Consider the following 14,039-nt stretch of genomic DNA (forward strand, 5'->3'; position numbering starts at 1 on the left):
CTACTCGACTAATCGTTGCAGCCCTAGTTGATAATGCGAAAGAAAAAGAATCCGTTGTTTGCTCACTACACGTGAAACTGGGAATCCACAACAACAAGGCTGCGTTCGTAAATCCGCTCTGGAATCTGATCAGCGTTCAAGGAACGCCTCTTGTCCAATCAAATTACTTGGTCCCTTTATGACGTCGGACCCAGTGTGCGCTCCGGCACTCTCAAAGCGAATTTACGAACGCGGGCCAAGTGTATCATGTTACGTTGTTCGGCGGAGAAGAACTGGAAATGGCTCCCTCGTCATTTAAATCCCATGTATGGGAGCACTTTGGCTTCTCTGTCAACTATGACGGGAGGCACGAAAAAGGTAGCTCGACAACTTCTGATAATGTAGGCATTTTTTTCATACCATGTTCAAAATAAGGGTTCACTTTATTATTTAGTTAAAAGTGGCATAAAACATGTTTATTCATCTGCTTTAAAGAGCCCAGTGATTCACTGCTGCAACCAGGCGCCTCCTCCCTCTCTCCTATCATTTAAATTGAGTGTATTTCAGTATAATTATGTAATGTTTGAGTGTAGAATATGTTATATATATATATTATATATATATGTATATATGTATGTATATATATATATATATATATATATATGACCAGTTTTGACATCTTGAATGTTGTTGGTTTTTGTCACATAGTAAAAGTGGTGTTTTTACAGAATTCAAGGAAAAAGCAGTTTTTATAAAAACAAAAATGTTTTGTGTTGATCTGAAAAATGATCCGATCCGTGACTCAAAAACCGTGACACGATCCGATCCGTGAGTTAGGTGATCCGTTACACCCCTACCAGATATGATCAAACAATCTGCCCGTGTCGAGAGAGCGCATAAATCACTCACTCGCTTAGCCGTAGTCAAGGCGAGGAGTAGACTCGTCTTGAGACAATAAACGCAACGACACAGTGTCAATGGGTTCGAATGGGGGCACGCACAGAGCCTCTAGCACAGCGGTCGGGAACCTATGGCTCGCGAGCCATATATGGCTCTTCCGGTGACGGCATATGGCTCCCAGACAATTGGGTTGAAAAGTAAAAAAAAAAAAAAAAAAAAAAAAAAATATGAATTTTTTTTCTTTTCGTTTGGAACTGATTTTAAAATACTTGTGATATTGCGTAATAATACTGTGTCATTTTAAAGTAAACAGAAATTAGTTTTGAAGTTAAATTTCACGGGACTCTTCACGGGACCCATGACCCGTGACCCGTGGGTCGGGTCGGGAACCAATGTCTCGCGAGAGTGTCAGAGGTCGTTGTAAAGGTGAATAAATAAAAAACAATTTGATCAGATAGTGAACTAGTGAACCAACTTATACGCTTCAACCCTTGTAACGAGAAAGATGGCAAAAAGAAAAAAAGACGATGATTACCGTGCATTCCAGGCTGCGTGGACAGAGGAATTTGCATTTGTGGAGATCGCAGGATCTGCGGTATGTCTAATATGCAATGATAAAATTGCATCGATGAAACGGTCAAATATAAAGCGGCACTTCGATACGCATCATGCTTCATTTGCATCGAAATATCCAGCGGGGGACAGCAGGAAAAAGGCATGCGAGGAGCTACAGCGGAGAGTGCAGACGAGTCAACAGCAACTGCGTGGGTGGACCAAGCAAGGTGACGGGAATTCCGCTAGCTTTGCGGGTGCTTTGGAAATAGTCAGGAATGGAAAGCCATTCACAGATGGCGAGTATGCCAAAACATTCATGCTTGATGTGGCCAATGAACTGTTTGATGACTTCCCAAATAAAGACAAGATAATCAAACGAATAAAAGACATGCCTCTGTCAGCAAGAACTGTTCACGATTGCCATCATGATGGCAAATCAAGTTGAGGAAACACAAATTAAGGACATAAACGCCGGGACATACTTTTCTCTCGCGTTAGATGAGTCAACAGATGTTAGCCATCTATCTCAGTTCAGTATATTTGCCAGGTATGCTGCAGGTGACACACTGCGTGAGGAAAGCTTGGCTGTTTTGCCAATGAAAGGGACAACCAGAGGAGAGGATTTATTCACGTCTTTCATGGAGTTTGCTAAAGAAAAAAAACTGCTGATGGATAAACGTATTTCTGTCTGTACTGATGGTGCACCCTGTATGTTGGGGAAGAACAAAGGATTTGTAGCGCTTCTCCGTGAACATGAAAAGAGAGCCATCCTAAGTTTTCATTGCATCCTGCACCAGGAGGCGCTTTGCGCTCAGACGTGTGGCCAGGAGCTAGGTGAGGTGATGTCGCTGGTCATTCGAGTGGTCAACTTCATTGTTGCCCGAGCTTTAAATGATCGCCAGTTTAAAGCTCTGTTAGAAGAAGTTGGGAATCATTATCCCAGTCTGCTTTTACACAGCAACGTGCGTTGGTTGTCAAGGGGAAAGGTGCTCAGCCGTCAAGGCGTCAAGCATCCTGAGCTAGACAACACTGACTGGCTCCTGCAGTTTCACTATCTCGTGGACATAACAGGCCATCTGAACCAGCTCAATGTGAAAATGCAAGGTATTGGAAATACAATCTCATCCCTTCAACAAGCAGTGTTTGCATTTGAAAGCAAGCTGGAAGTCTTTCTCAGGGACATTGAAACAGGTCGTCTTCTGCACTTTGTAACACTGCAACAATTTAGAGATGCATGCTTAGCAAGTGACTCCACTCAACATCTGGATCTCCAGCAGCTAGCTGGCTTTACGTCCAATCTCCTGCAGTCATTCAAAGCACGTTTTGGAGAATTTCGTGCGCGCACTGGTCTTTTCAAGTTCATCACTCATCCACATGAGTGTGCAGTGGACAAAATCGACCTGACATGCATCCCTGGGGTCTCTATGGGAGACTTTGAGCTGGAAGTTGCTGACCTGAAGGCATCAGACATGTGGATGAGTAAGTTCAAGACACTTAATGGAGAGTTGGAAAGTCTTGCGCGACAGCGAGCAGAGCTGGCGAGGGAACACAAGTGGACAGAAATGAAAAAACTTCAACCTGAAGACCAGCTGATTCTGAAAACTTGGAACGAGCTTCCTGTGACATACCACACAATGCAGCGTGTTAGTATTGCCGTATTGACCATGTTTGGCTCTACATATGTATGTGAGCAGTCATTCTCGCATATAAGGAACATTAAGACCAACCTACGCTCACGTTTAACTGATGGAAGCCTCAACGCCTGCATGAAGCTCAACCTCACCACGTATGAACCAGACTACAAGGACATCAGCAAAACCATGCAGCACCAGAAATCGCATTAAAAGTAAGACATATTTAATTTATTATATGTTAATGTTAATATGTTATATGGCTCTCAATGAAATACATTTAGAAATATTTGGCTTTTATGGCTCTCCCAGTCAAAAAGGTTCCCGACCCCTGCTCTAGCACAATCGACAGGTCCCATTTTGGCATTAGTGTCCTATGAGGGCGTCTAAGCCTATACACTCCAGTCAAAAAACGCTTAACCAGCGAATGACTGAACAGTGTCGTTGTCGCAAAACCCTCATGGCAAGCTGAGATGGCAGCCGCGTAAACTTTAATAGTTCCCGCCGCCAATCCCTTGTCAAACAACGACTGTAAGAAGCACAAGAACGTTTCGACCCGACAGCAGACTGGGTCAACATCCTGTCCCTCACACCACTGTGTAAACACTCGCCAGCGTGCCGCATATCCCTTTGCAGTGGATTGCGCGCGCGCACTTTGAATGGTCTGAATGACCGCGTCTGTCAGACCCCTGCGTTCTAACAAGTCCCATCACAGGTGGCCCCCTCACCAAGCCTCTGGCTTGAGAGAGTGCATCTTGTCGATGAGGTATGGGCCATGGGCCCTCTACCAACATCTCCATCAGTTCCGGAAACCACGGGGCTCCGGGGCGGTCTGGGGCTACAAGAATTAACTCTAGCCTCTCTGATCTCACTCGTGCCAACAGTGGGAGGATAGATATCAGGGGTGGGAACGCGTATAACAGGACCCTCGGCCACGGGTGTGCGAATGCATCGACTCCCAATGGCGGGTTGTCCTGTTCGCGCAGGGAGAACCAAAGGCGACACTGCGCATTCGTTCGTGACGCAAACAGATCCACTTCTGCTTGCCCGAACCGTGCCCAAATCAGAGACACAATGGAGGGTGCTAACCTCCAGTCGTCGTCCCTCGGGCCTCCCCGTGATAACAGATCTGCTCCTTCGTTGAGCAGACCTGGAATGTGGAGAGCTTTTAGCGAACTCAGGTGTGTGACAGCCCACAGCCATACATCTGTCGCTAGGCGATGAAGTGACGCTGAGCGTACTCCCCCTTGTCGATTGATGTATGCTACTGTTGTCCTGTTGTCGGATCTGACTAACACGTCCAGATCCTTTAACACCGGGGCAAAATGAAGTAGCGTTAACTTGACCGCCTCGAGTTCCAGCAGGTTGATGTGACGCGTTTCCAACGGTCCCCATCTTCCTGCCACCGAACCTGCCTGACACACTCCCCACCCAGTCAGCGACGCGTCCGTGAAGACTGGGGAGTGGGATGCCGGTCTGCACATGGCGACTCCGCGCGCGATGACGCGCGGGTCTCTCCAGTAGCTCAGGTCGGTTTTGACCGATCTCGGTATTACAATCAACTTGCGACGGTGTCTCACTGGATCCAGTCGCAGTCGTGCGAACCACCTCTGCAGTCTGCGCATGTGTAATAGGCCTAAGGGGACCACTACATGGGCTGCAGACATCAGTCCTAGTAAGGACATCATTGATAAAGCGGTGATTGTATTTGTCACTTGACACACCCGGAGAGCTGACATCAGTGTCGCTCTCCGTGGTGCTGACAAACTGGCCCTCATCTTGGCAGTATCCAACTGAATGCCTAGATAGGAAAACTGTTGAGCCGGCCACGGAGCACTCTTTGTCCAGTTGACAGCTAAACCCAACTGAATGAGGTGCTGCACCAGTGAGGTTGCGTCCCGAATGGCTCGATTTGGGCATTGGGCCAAGACCAGTAGGTCGTCGAGATATGCTAAGATGCGTATCCCGTTTCGCCTCAGTGGTTCGAGCGCTGTCTGTACGCATTTGGAGAAAGTCCGAGGAGCAAGCGCGTACCCGAAGGGCAGGCGCGTGTACTCGTAAACCTTCCCTTGGAAGGCAAAACTTAGAAATTTCCTGTGCCTCTCTGTGATTGGCACATGAAAATACGCATCCTTCAGGTCTATGCTGATTCCGTAGTCGCCCTTCTGTATACAAGACAGGAGGCGCCTCGTCGTCAACATACGAAAGGGGCGTTTCGCCACTCTCTCGTTGAGGACCCTTAAATCTAGTATGGGTCTCATACCTCCCGATTTCTTTGGGACAAGGAAATACGGGGAGTACCACCCCATGTCCCAACGGTCCCTTGGAACCATTGTCACTGCGCCCTTTGTTAGAAGATTCGTAACCTCCTCCTGGAGCGCACACGTTTTTATCGGGCAGGATAAAACAGTCTCTCTCACGCCCCTGAAGGGCGGAGGAGGCTGAATGAACTGTAGTGCATATCCCCTCCTCAATGTCCTGTCTAGCCAGCCCGACAGAACACCTGCCCCTTCTAGCCATTCTGCATAACGCAACGACAGCGGCTGGGCCGTCTGTTGTGGTGCAGTCGACAGAAAAAGTTTGAATTTCTGTATGACCCCAGCCGCCGCTGCACACCGAGGAGGTGGCACAGCCCAAGGTGGGGTCATTTCGAAAGGGATGGGTTGCCGTCTGTAAAGAGTGTTTGTTTTGTGTAACAATGCCCAGTGTTTCCTCTATATGCATTTATTCGTGGCGGGTCGCCACGAATGAATTTCCTCCGCCACTAATTGATTCAGACAGTCCACTTTGATTCAGGCTGCGCAGAAAGGCAGCGAGTTATTATGACCGGAGAACAGAAAAAAAGCAGATTGAAGCTAGATTTCGGCCGCTTCCAGACCAACATTTCGTTACGATTTAGGGCGTAGTTATTTACAATATGTTACAATGTTGCAATTAACCTTGTCGTTTGTGTTCGCACTGCAATCGAGACTGAATCCTCTCAACAGGCGCGCGGCGCGAGGCGACGCGCTTTCAAAACAGTTTTGTGGTTGGTCCGAATTTAGCGGGACACACGCCGGTCCATTTAATCCCGTATCCTAATCGAAAATGCAACATCATCAGCGACGACTGTGGGTTATTGCATTTACTGCTTATTATTAGGGCTGCAACTAACGATTGTTTTGATAATCGATTAATCTGCCGATTATTTTTTCGATTAATCGATTAATAGGATACAAGAAAAAAAATGATTTCTTTTGCAAATTTTATTTTATGTTTTCTAAATCAGCCAGGCCTATACATATACATGTGCAAAATGAATAAGTATTAATAAAAAATTATAAATAATATAAATAAAAAAGGCTTTGCTACATCAAATAGGTTTAACAACAGGCTTATGACTATGGCGGTAGATTGTTTCAATAAAGTAATTGAACTCTAGCTCAATACATGCATTGTTTTAGGTAATAACTTTGCTTAATGTAAAGGTCAGTAACCCAAAGTGCAATATAGGCTACAGACAAGACACTAATGTTTTTATATAACAGATATGCTCCAAAACAATGCAATGTGTCCTCTCACTCCATACAATAGGCTAGGCTACAGTCAGTGCCTCACTCTAACTCACGGGTAGCTTGGTAGGCTACCACTAGCTAGCCTTTAGCTCATCACCTCTGCTCTACCACTGACGTTAGCCAGCTAGCTAAATACACTTGTCATGCAATATTGAATTCATGAATGCGAGCAAACACTCACTGGCTATCGCATTACATTACAGTCATTTAGCTGACGCCTCGCCAGAACTCACACTAACGCATTTGCATGGAGAGCAGGAGACCATGGAAGGGCTGAGCCCAGCAGTACTTATATAATAAAACAGGAAGTTAGCTGTAACCCTCCTCTATAGAAACATAGTTAGTGCTCTGGTTCTCAGCACAGCTACGCAGACTACAGCTGGACGAGCAGCGTAGTGACAGTCAGCTAACGGCAGCAGCGAGCTAACCCTGCTAGCTAACTCACTAACATGTCCTGACAGCAGACAGCAGACAGATTCACTCTCAAGGCTTTTGAGTAGCATGATTTAAATGTAGCCGCCGCGCCGGTGTAGGTACCGGATTTTCCCACTTTTCCGGTTCCGGTCATAGGTCCTGCCCTTTCCGGCCATAGGTAGCGCTATGATTCGCTATGATTCGCGATGCCTACATCGCAAGACAGCGTGGCGTGCGTCAACAGGAAGTAGGTTTGTTATGGAACAAGACCCGACGAATCGATAATGGAATTTGTCGCCAACAAATTTCATTATCGATTTCATCGATTCGTTGTTGCAGCCCTACTTATTATGTTTGTGTTATGCTAATAAATGTAGATCCACACAGGTATACAAACTGAGCTCCGTTTACTGTCAAGTGCCATTCATTCTGACAACACACACACACAGGTCGTAAAGCTCTAACGGACGTGGTAAAGTGCAACAAAGTGCTGCAATGATATACTGTCGTACATAACACTGCTGTTCTCTGGTTCATGTTCTTATACCAGTGCTCAGTATAGAGTATTTTAAATGAACATTCGTAATGTATGTCTCTGATGTTCATGGTCAATGAAATCAGCCTATTTTGTGAAACAAATAATGTTCCCGCTAATGGGTTAACCAAGCATTCTCACACCTAACGTGCAAGCACCTAGCGTCGAACTATTCATAGCAATATGCGCGGGGCAAAAATAATCTATTGCCTCTAAAATCACCACGAACAGAACGGCAGAGGTACGGGTAAGCAAGCAGGGCTCATGTTGGTGTCCTCAAAGGTAAGAGTTGGTTTTCTTTAACTCAACTGATAGCATTACCTTGCTGTTGTTGTTTACCGAATGCTCCATCTGACTGTCACACTGTGATTTTACTTGTGTAAACAGTTAATGAGTAACGTTAGCCGGTTTTGTGCGTGTACTCTCATGTCGGCCTACTTCGTATTGATCTTTCTGTGTGTGTGTGTGTGTAATGCGCGTTCCGCATGTTCCGCTGCAGCTGTAGGATCTATTGGTATTTGATCACCTTCTATATAAAATCACCTGCTCGGCTTTAATGACTTAACCGCTATTTAAGAAATTATAATTGTTGCCACCCTCTAGTTTTTGGTGAAACTACGTCTTTGTTTTGAGCGCCAGTGCGCCAGTGCGCGTTTTATGCGCGTGCACGCGAGAAAAAAATCAGATAACCGCTCCGCCACTAAGACTTTTTAAAGACCTTGTCAATATTTTTCCAGACCTCACCGCCACTTCGAGCTGTAACCGTTTACATCAGTGACACCTTTAACAGTTTTAGTTTGCAATAGACTAGACCACCATCATACAACAGAATTTCCGGTTAATCTTAGTTTTTTAATAAAAAATAATAAATTCACGAACTTTTATTAAAACATTTTAGGACTCAAACTCTTTGGACAGAGTCTAATTCAGAAAAATACCAACAACATTCAAGACCTCATAAAATCGTGATAAGATTATTATTTATTAAAAAATAATAATAATAATAATAATTTTATCCCTTTTTCACCCAATTTGGTATCCAATTGAACCCAACCTAGCATCCAATTATCCCCTGCCTATTGCGTAGGATCCGCCGCACGACCCCGTGGCCGGCAGCCCCAGAGGAGATCGCCAGGCAGACTAGCTGACTGGCTCCTCGAGCCCAGCACCGTTATTCCGGCACCCCGGGGGCGCTGTTGCGCGACGGATCCTTGTCCGGAAACAGTCCTATACCGCCCTCTGGAGCGGCCGCTCAATATGCCGCTCCCTGTGTGCCTCGGCCATATCCGGATCTGGCGAGACCGGGATTCGATCCCAGTCCCCGGTGGGCAGCTTGCACTAGTGGCTAGTGCTTAGACCGCTACACCACCGCGGGGCACTGTGATAAGACTTTTTAATACTTAAGGGTCTTGATTTTCCATAAATTGATTTATCAACTTTTAATACTTTTCAAGACACCGCGGATACCCTGTAAATGACGTTCCCTCTATACGGCTACAGACAGGGGTGTTTAACCCCGTTTGTGTCGTGATAGGGGTAAGTCCGCTAGGCAGAGAGCTGGCCACACGCTGGTAAGCTGGGCCAGTCTCTGCTTTGTTTCTAACCGGTAGCGATTCGACCACACTCTGACAAGGCAGGTCGGTCTCCGCTCTGGCAGATAACATGGAAAATCCCCTTTTACTGAAAAAGTAAGGTGGGGATTTTCCCTCTTTTGCCTCTTTATGAGGTAGCAGCCATGAAGAGAAAACCGGTGGTGGGGTCATTACCGACCCCCCCGCCAGTCACGCATTCCTCTTGCGTTTACCCCCACGCCATGCTGTGGGGGGGTCACGCTGCCGTGGGGGGCCGTAGCGGGCCCTCTCAGTGGTCGGCGGCGGGGGCTGGTGGGGCCGAGTGGGGTATGGCTCCGTCGGTAGAGGTGGAGCCAGTGCCGCATTACGCCGAACCCTCCGTTTCGCAGCCGTTGACGGCCTAGTCGTCACCACGGTGGAAGAAGAAGAGGTGGCGGGTCGCTGGAGGGGGAGGTGTCTGGCCAGGTGCTTCTTGGCGCTTTGTCATGGTGTCCATGGCGGGACCGAATAGCCCTTTTCTCTCTATTGGAGCATTTAGTAGGGCCATCCGGTCCGCCCCGGTCATGGTGGTGAGGGACAGCCACATTTGTCGCTGCTGCACCACCGCGTTTGCCATCAGGCGACCCCCACAAACCGCGACGCCCTGGGCCAGGTACATAGTCGCGGCACTGAGCTTGCTCAGAAGCTCCGCCTCCGCTGCAGACAGACCGTTGGTTCGGTCTGTGGTGATTTTCGCAATGGCGGCGTTAAACACAGCGATGTTATTCGCCGCCGCCGATGCCTGCGCACGAGAGCGTAGCTTTTGTCTACCAGGGTGGCGTTGAACCTGTCACGCTGGTTGGGCAGCATAGGTTTTTTAGGCACCGTCCAGGACCCCGGTACCAAGTAGGCCGCCAGCGCTGGTTCGAGCCGTCAGTCATCCCCTCCGAGAGCCCCTCCACTCTGGTAAAGGGCAGGAACGCCTTCACCGGCGCCCTGCCTGCGAGTGGTTCTCCCCACGTGTCCTCCACGAACTTATCTAAGCCCGGAAGGACAGCGTTAGGAGGCTGGCCCTGTTGCTTTGCCCTCTTCCCGTAAAACAGGTCCTTCTCCCAGAAGGACGCAGTCGTTGGGGGAGGGGAGGCGGGACGGGGAATCCCCAACACGCCCGCCGCAGCTTCCAGGAGGCCCTGGAAGTCGTGGTGGAGTGATGGGGGGGCGAGGGCGGGGAGCTCGTGAGCCTCTACCTGCCGCTCGCCCTCATCAGAGCTCTCTGACCCTGACACCGACACCAACCACTCAGCTGGGTGAGGGCGGCATGATGCCAGGGCCGGCTGAGCGGGCGGGCCCGTCCCTACTTGGGGAGGTGCCTGCCCAGAACGCCGCTCTGGGGCCTGTCCGGACGCATCATCGGCAGAGCTATCCGAGTCGGATAGCATCCCCGAGATAGCGTCCGCCAGGGGAATGCTCTCCTTAAACCAGGCCATCCTCTTCTGCCTTGCCGTGACGGAAAGGAAAGAGCAGGGGAGGCAGCTGGGGGAGGCGACCAACGCCGCCTCGGCATGTTGGGGGCCGAGGCAGACGTGGCAGAGGTCGTGTTTGTCCTCTGCTGCTAGGAAGTCGCAGCAGCAGGAGTTCTGGAGGAACTGCTTCGGGGGTGGACGATCCATCGCTGAAGGGAAGTGTCTGGCGGGTTCTCCAGTCTCTTGTAGTCGTCCTTCTTGTAGTCTCAGATGTAAACCCGTGCTGACATTTTTGGGAGAATGAGGTAACGGAGGACGCCCCTTTTATAGCACCCCAGGGCGGGCGCGGACATCGAAAAATTCTGTCAATTGCTACTTTAGGTAGCGGGGTAAACCAATAGGAGCAGAGCTCCCCTATGGGGCGGAGCTCCACGATATAGAACTGTCCCTGGTCAACAAATAAATAAATAAAATAATCACCATGATCATGTTTAACCACTAGGTTGTGCCCAGGGCAACATGTACACCAACTTTCTAGACACTGTCTTGTAAGCACCTCTTCTCCTAAATAGCACGGTCCTATTCTAAGGTAGCTGACGTCATACATGAGTCATGACAACACTTTTGACATGTTATGCAGCTGGCTGGCAGCTCTTACTTCTCTGACTTGGAGTCTGAGGAGTGTCTCCTGTCAGCGCCAGACTTCTTCACCTCCGTCTTCTCCGCGGGCTTCTTCCCCGCGGGCTCGTTCTTGGCCTGGGAGAGAGAGAGAAACAAGCTAGTAAAACAGAGCTTCAGAGCGGTCCGTCTGTTTGTCAATGGGGCGGCTGTGGCGCAGGAGGTAGAGGAGCCGCCGTCTAATGATCACAAGGTTGGCAGATCAGCGGTTCGAGCCCCGGCTGGCCACATGTCGAAGTGTCCTTGGGCAAGACACTGAACCCCAAAATTGCTCCCAGTGAGCGGGCCGGCGCCTTGTGTGAATGTGTGTGTGAATGGGTGAATGAGAGGCCGTTGTAAAGCACTTTGGAGCAGCAAAAAAGGCGCTATACAAGTGCAGTCCATTTACTATTTATTTGAAGGGGAATTTTACAGAGCGATCCAGTGGGTTTGTTGTTTTCATTAGTCAATAGTAGAGACATTCATAAAAACATTCAGTAAAACTATGTGAGTGAAGATATCCTGCTTTGAATGCCCTGATGTGCCTGTTTGGGGCTCTGTCCTGTGCAAATGTCTGTCTGTGTGTGTGTCTGTGAGTGTGAGAGAGTGTGTGTGTGTGTGTGTGTGTGTGTGTGTGTGTGTGTGTGTCTGTCTGTCTGTCTGTCTGTCTGTCTGTGTCTGTTTGTGTTTCTGTCTGTGTCTGTCTGTGTCTGTTTCTTTCTGTGTCTGTCTGTGTGTCTGTTTCTTTCTGTGTGTGTGTGTGTGTGTGTGTGTGTGTGTGTGTCTGTGTGTAGAGGGTACTAGAGCCTCACCCTCTCTACAGAGATCATCCTGCCATGCAGCTCTGTCCTGTGCAGGTGGCTGATACACTTGGTGGCCTCCTCAGTGGAGGACATGGTGACGAAACCATAGCAACGGGTGCCGGGGCTACGGGCGTTAGTCACAACCTTCGTCCCAACAACCTGAGGTGGAAACAGGGAGAAGAATTATGGGATATGTATGTATGAAGGAAAGGTAAGAAAAAAGGTATACTTTCAAATTATACACCTACGAATGTACATTTCCACACATTATAGCAGTTCTAAAGCCCAATTTATACGTCTGCGTCGAATTTACGAGCGGCTAAGCCTTACGGTCTGCGTAGGCACTGCCACGTAGTTACATTTTTGGAGAGGTGCGCGTGAGCCTACGGCGTAGATTTCACGCAGAAGTATAACTTGGGCTTAATTCCCAGGACACTGACCTTGCCATACTTGCTGAAGAGAGTCATCAGATCAGTCGCAGTGGTGGTGGAGCTAACCCACAGGTTACCCGCTAACCCGCTAACCCACAGGTTTTTGCCCCCGCTAGCTGCAGCAGCAGCAGCTGAGGCTTCTTACAACAACAGACCGACAGAGAGACACGGATGAGATAAGACGACAAAACAACACAGACCGACAGAGAGACACGGATGAGATGAGACAACAAGACAACAACAAACGGCGGTTTTCAAAAGCTTTGTAGGAGTTAGATGTTAAGACCATTCGTGTGACAAAGCTTGCTGTCATTGTCCCAGGGACAGGACTCCCTAGGGGATACATTTATTGTGTTTGTACATGTCCCAGTAAAGCTTTGAAATGTGTCTTTTGGAAAATGCCTTTGTGGATAACATTGAGGATTCAGCATCACCCTGTCTGAAGTATTAGATACAGGAATCTTGAGGTTAATTTGAAAGTGACAGTTGGATCTAAGTGACAGTTGACACTAGAACAGCCGTGTCTATGTTACCTACTCAGGGTATACTGTATACAGGAATCTTGAGGTTCATTTCAATACCTTTCTAAGACTTTTTTAAAGACCGTGTCAATATTATTCCAGACCTCACCGCCACTTCGAGCTGTAACCGTTTACATCAGTGACACCTTTAACTTAACAGGTTTAGTTTGCAATAGACTAGACCACTATCATACAACAGAATGTCCGGTTCATCTTTGTTTTTTAATAAAACTAATAATTTCTTTTTCGAACTTTTACTAAAAAAAATTAGGAGTCAAACTCTTTGGACAGAGTCTAATTCAGAAAGACACCTACAAAATTCAAGACCTCATAAAATCGTGATAAGACTTTTTAATTAAGGGTCTTGATTTTCCCCAAATCAACTTTTAATACTTTTCAAGACACCGCGGATACCCTGATTAGTGTACATCAATATTCAAACTCACCCTTTTCATCTGATGACTCCAGTTTGATACCTTTTTCCTCATCAGAACTAAAGGCAAAGAGAACACACAATGAACATGTGGAGGTGAGAAGAACGGGGTCTTCTCATGGTGGGGATTCATACTTACCCCATGCAGACGTTCATGTTCGTGGGTGTGTCATATTCTAGGCTGCAAAGACCAGCAAGAAGGAAGTAGACAAAATGTAATCTAATCTAAATCTAATCATTAGTGATCAAAAACAATATCAAAAGTTTCATTATTCTCTCTATCTTCCTCACATGCTCAGCAAACACACACACACGCACACGCTCGCGGACATGCGCGAACGTGAATTTCGTAAGCCATTTCTATTCCAGTAATGGAGCAGCTGGTTAGTAAGAGAAGGCGTGTAGAAAGTGTCTTTTGTTTTGTTTCATATAAAATTGTGTTTATTTCAGATACTGTAGTGGAAGATATTATCCTCATGTCCAGTGAAGTAGCTGCCATCTAGTTGTGACATTTTTGTTTATCCCGCCCCTTCATCACCCAGCGTTGATGACGCGGATGGTTCTGGTTACACTGGTATGAACCCTGATGGTTCTGGTTACACTGGTATGACCC

At 47.7% G+C, this 14,039-nt stretch overlaps 1 protein-coding gene across 1 annotated transcript in view; it reads right to left on the bottom strand.

Annotated features, from left to right (window-relative positions):
- LOC308162447 (scaffold attachment factor B2-like) overlaps positions 1–13,582 on the bottom strand; it is a gene marked incomplete at its 5' end in the record, with an annotated part of 23,530 nt that extends 9,948 nt beyond the window's left edge. The window contains 7 exons of the mRNA XM_080536599.1: positions 10,022–10,308; positions 10,702–10,864; positions 11,240–11,337; positions 12,051–12,200; positions 12,482–12,609; positions 13,440–13,486; positions 13,566–13,582. Of these exons, the coding sequence (XP_080392725.1) occupies positions 10,022–10,308; positions 10,702–10,864; positions 11,240–11,337; positions 12,051–12,200; positions 12,482–12,609; positions 13,440–13,486; positions 13,566–13,582 (890 nt within the window). The remainder of the gene's footprint in view (positions 1–10,021; positions 10,309–10,701; positions 10,865–11,239; positions 11,338–12,050; positions 12,201–12,481; positions 12,610–13,439; positions 13,487–13,565) is intronic.
- Between the last annotated feature and the right edge of the window lie 457 nt (positions 13,583–14,039).

Source organism: Nansenia antarctica (assembly GCF_963989245.1).
Source record: "Nansenia antarctica genome assembly, chromosome: 7".
Lineage (NCBI taxonomy): Eukaryota > Metazoa > Chordata > Actinopteri > Argentiniformes > Microstomatidae > Nansenia > Nansenia antarctica.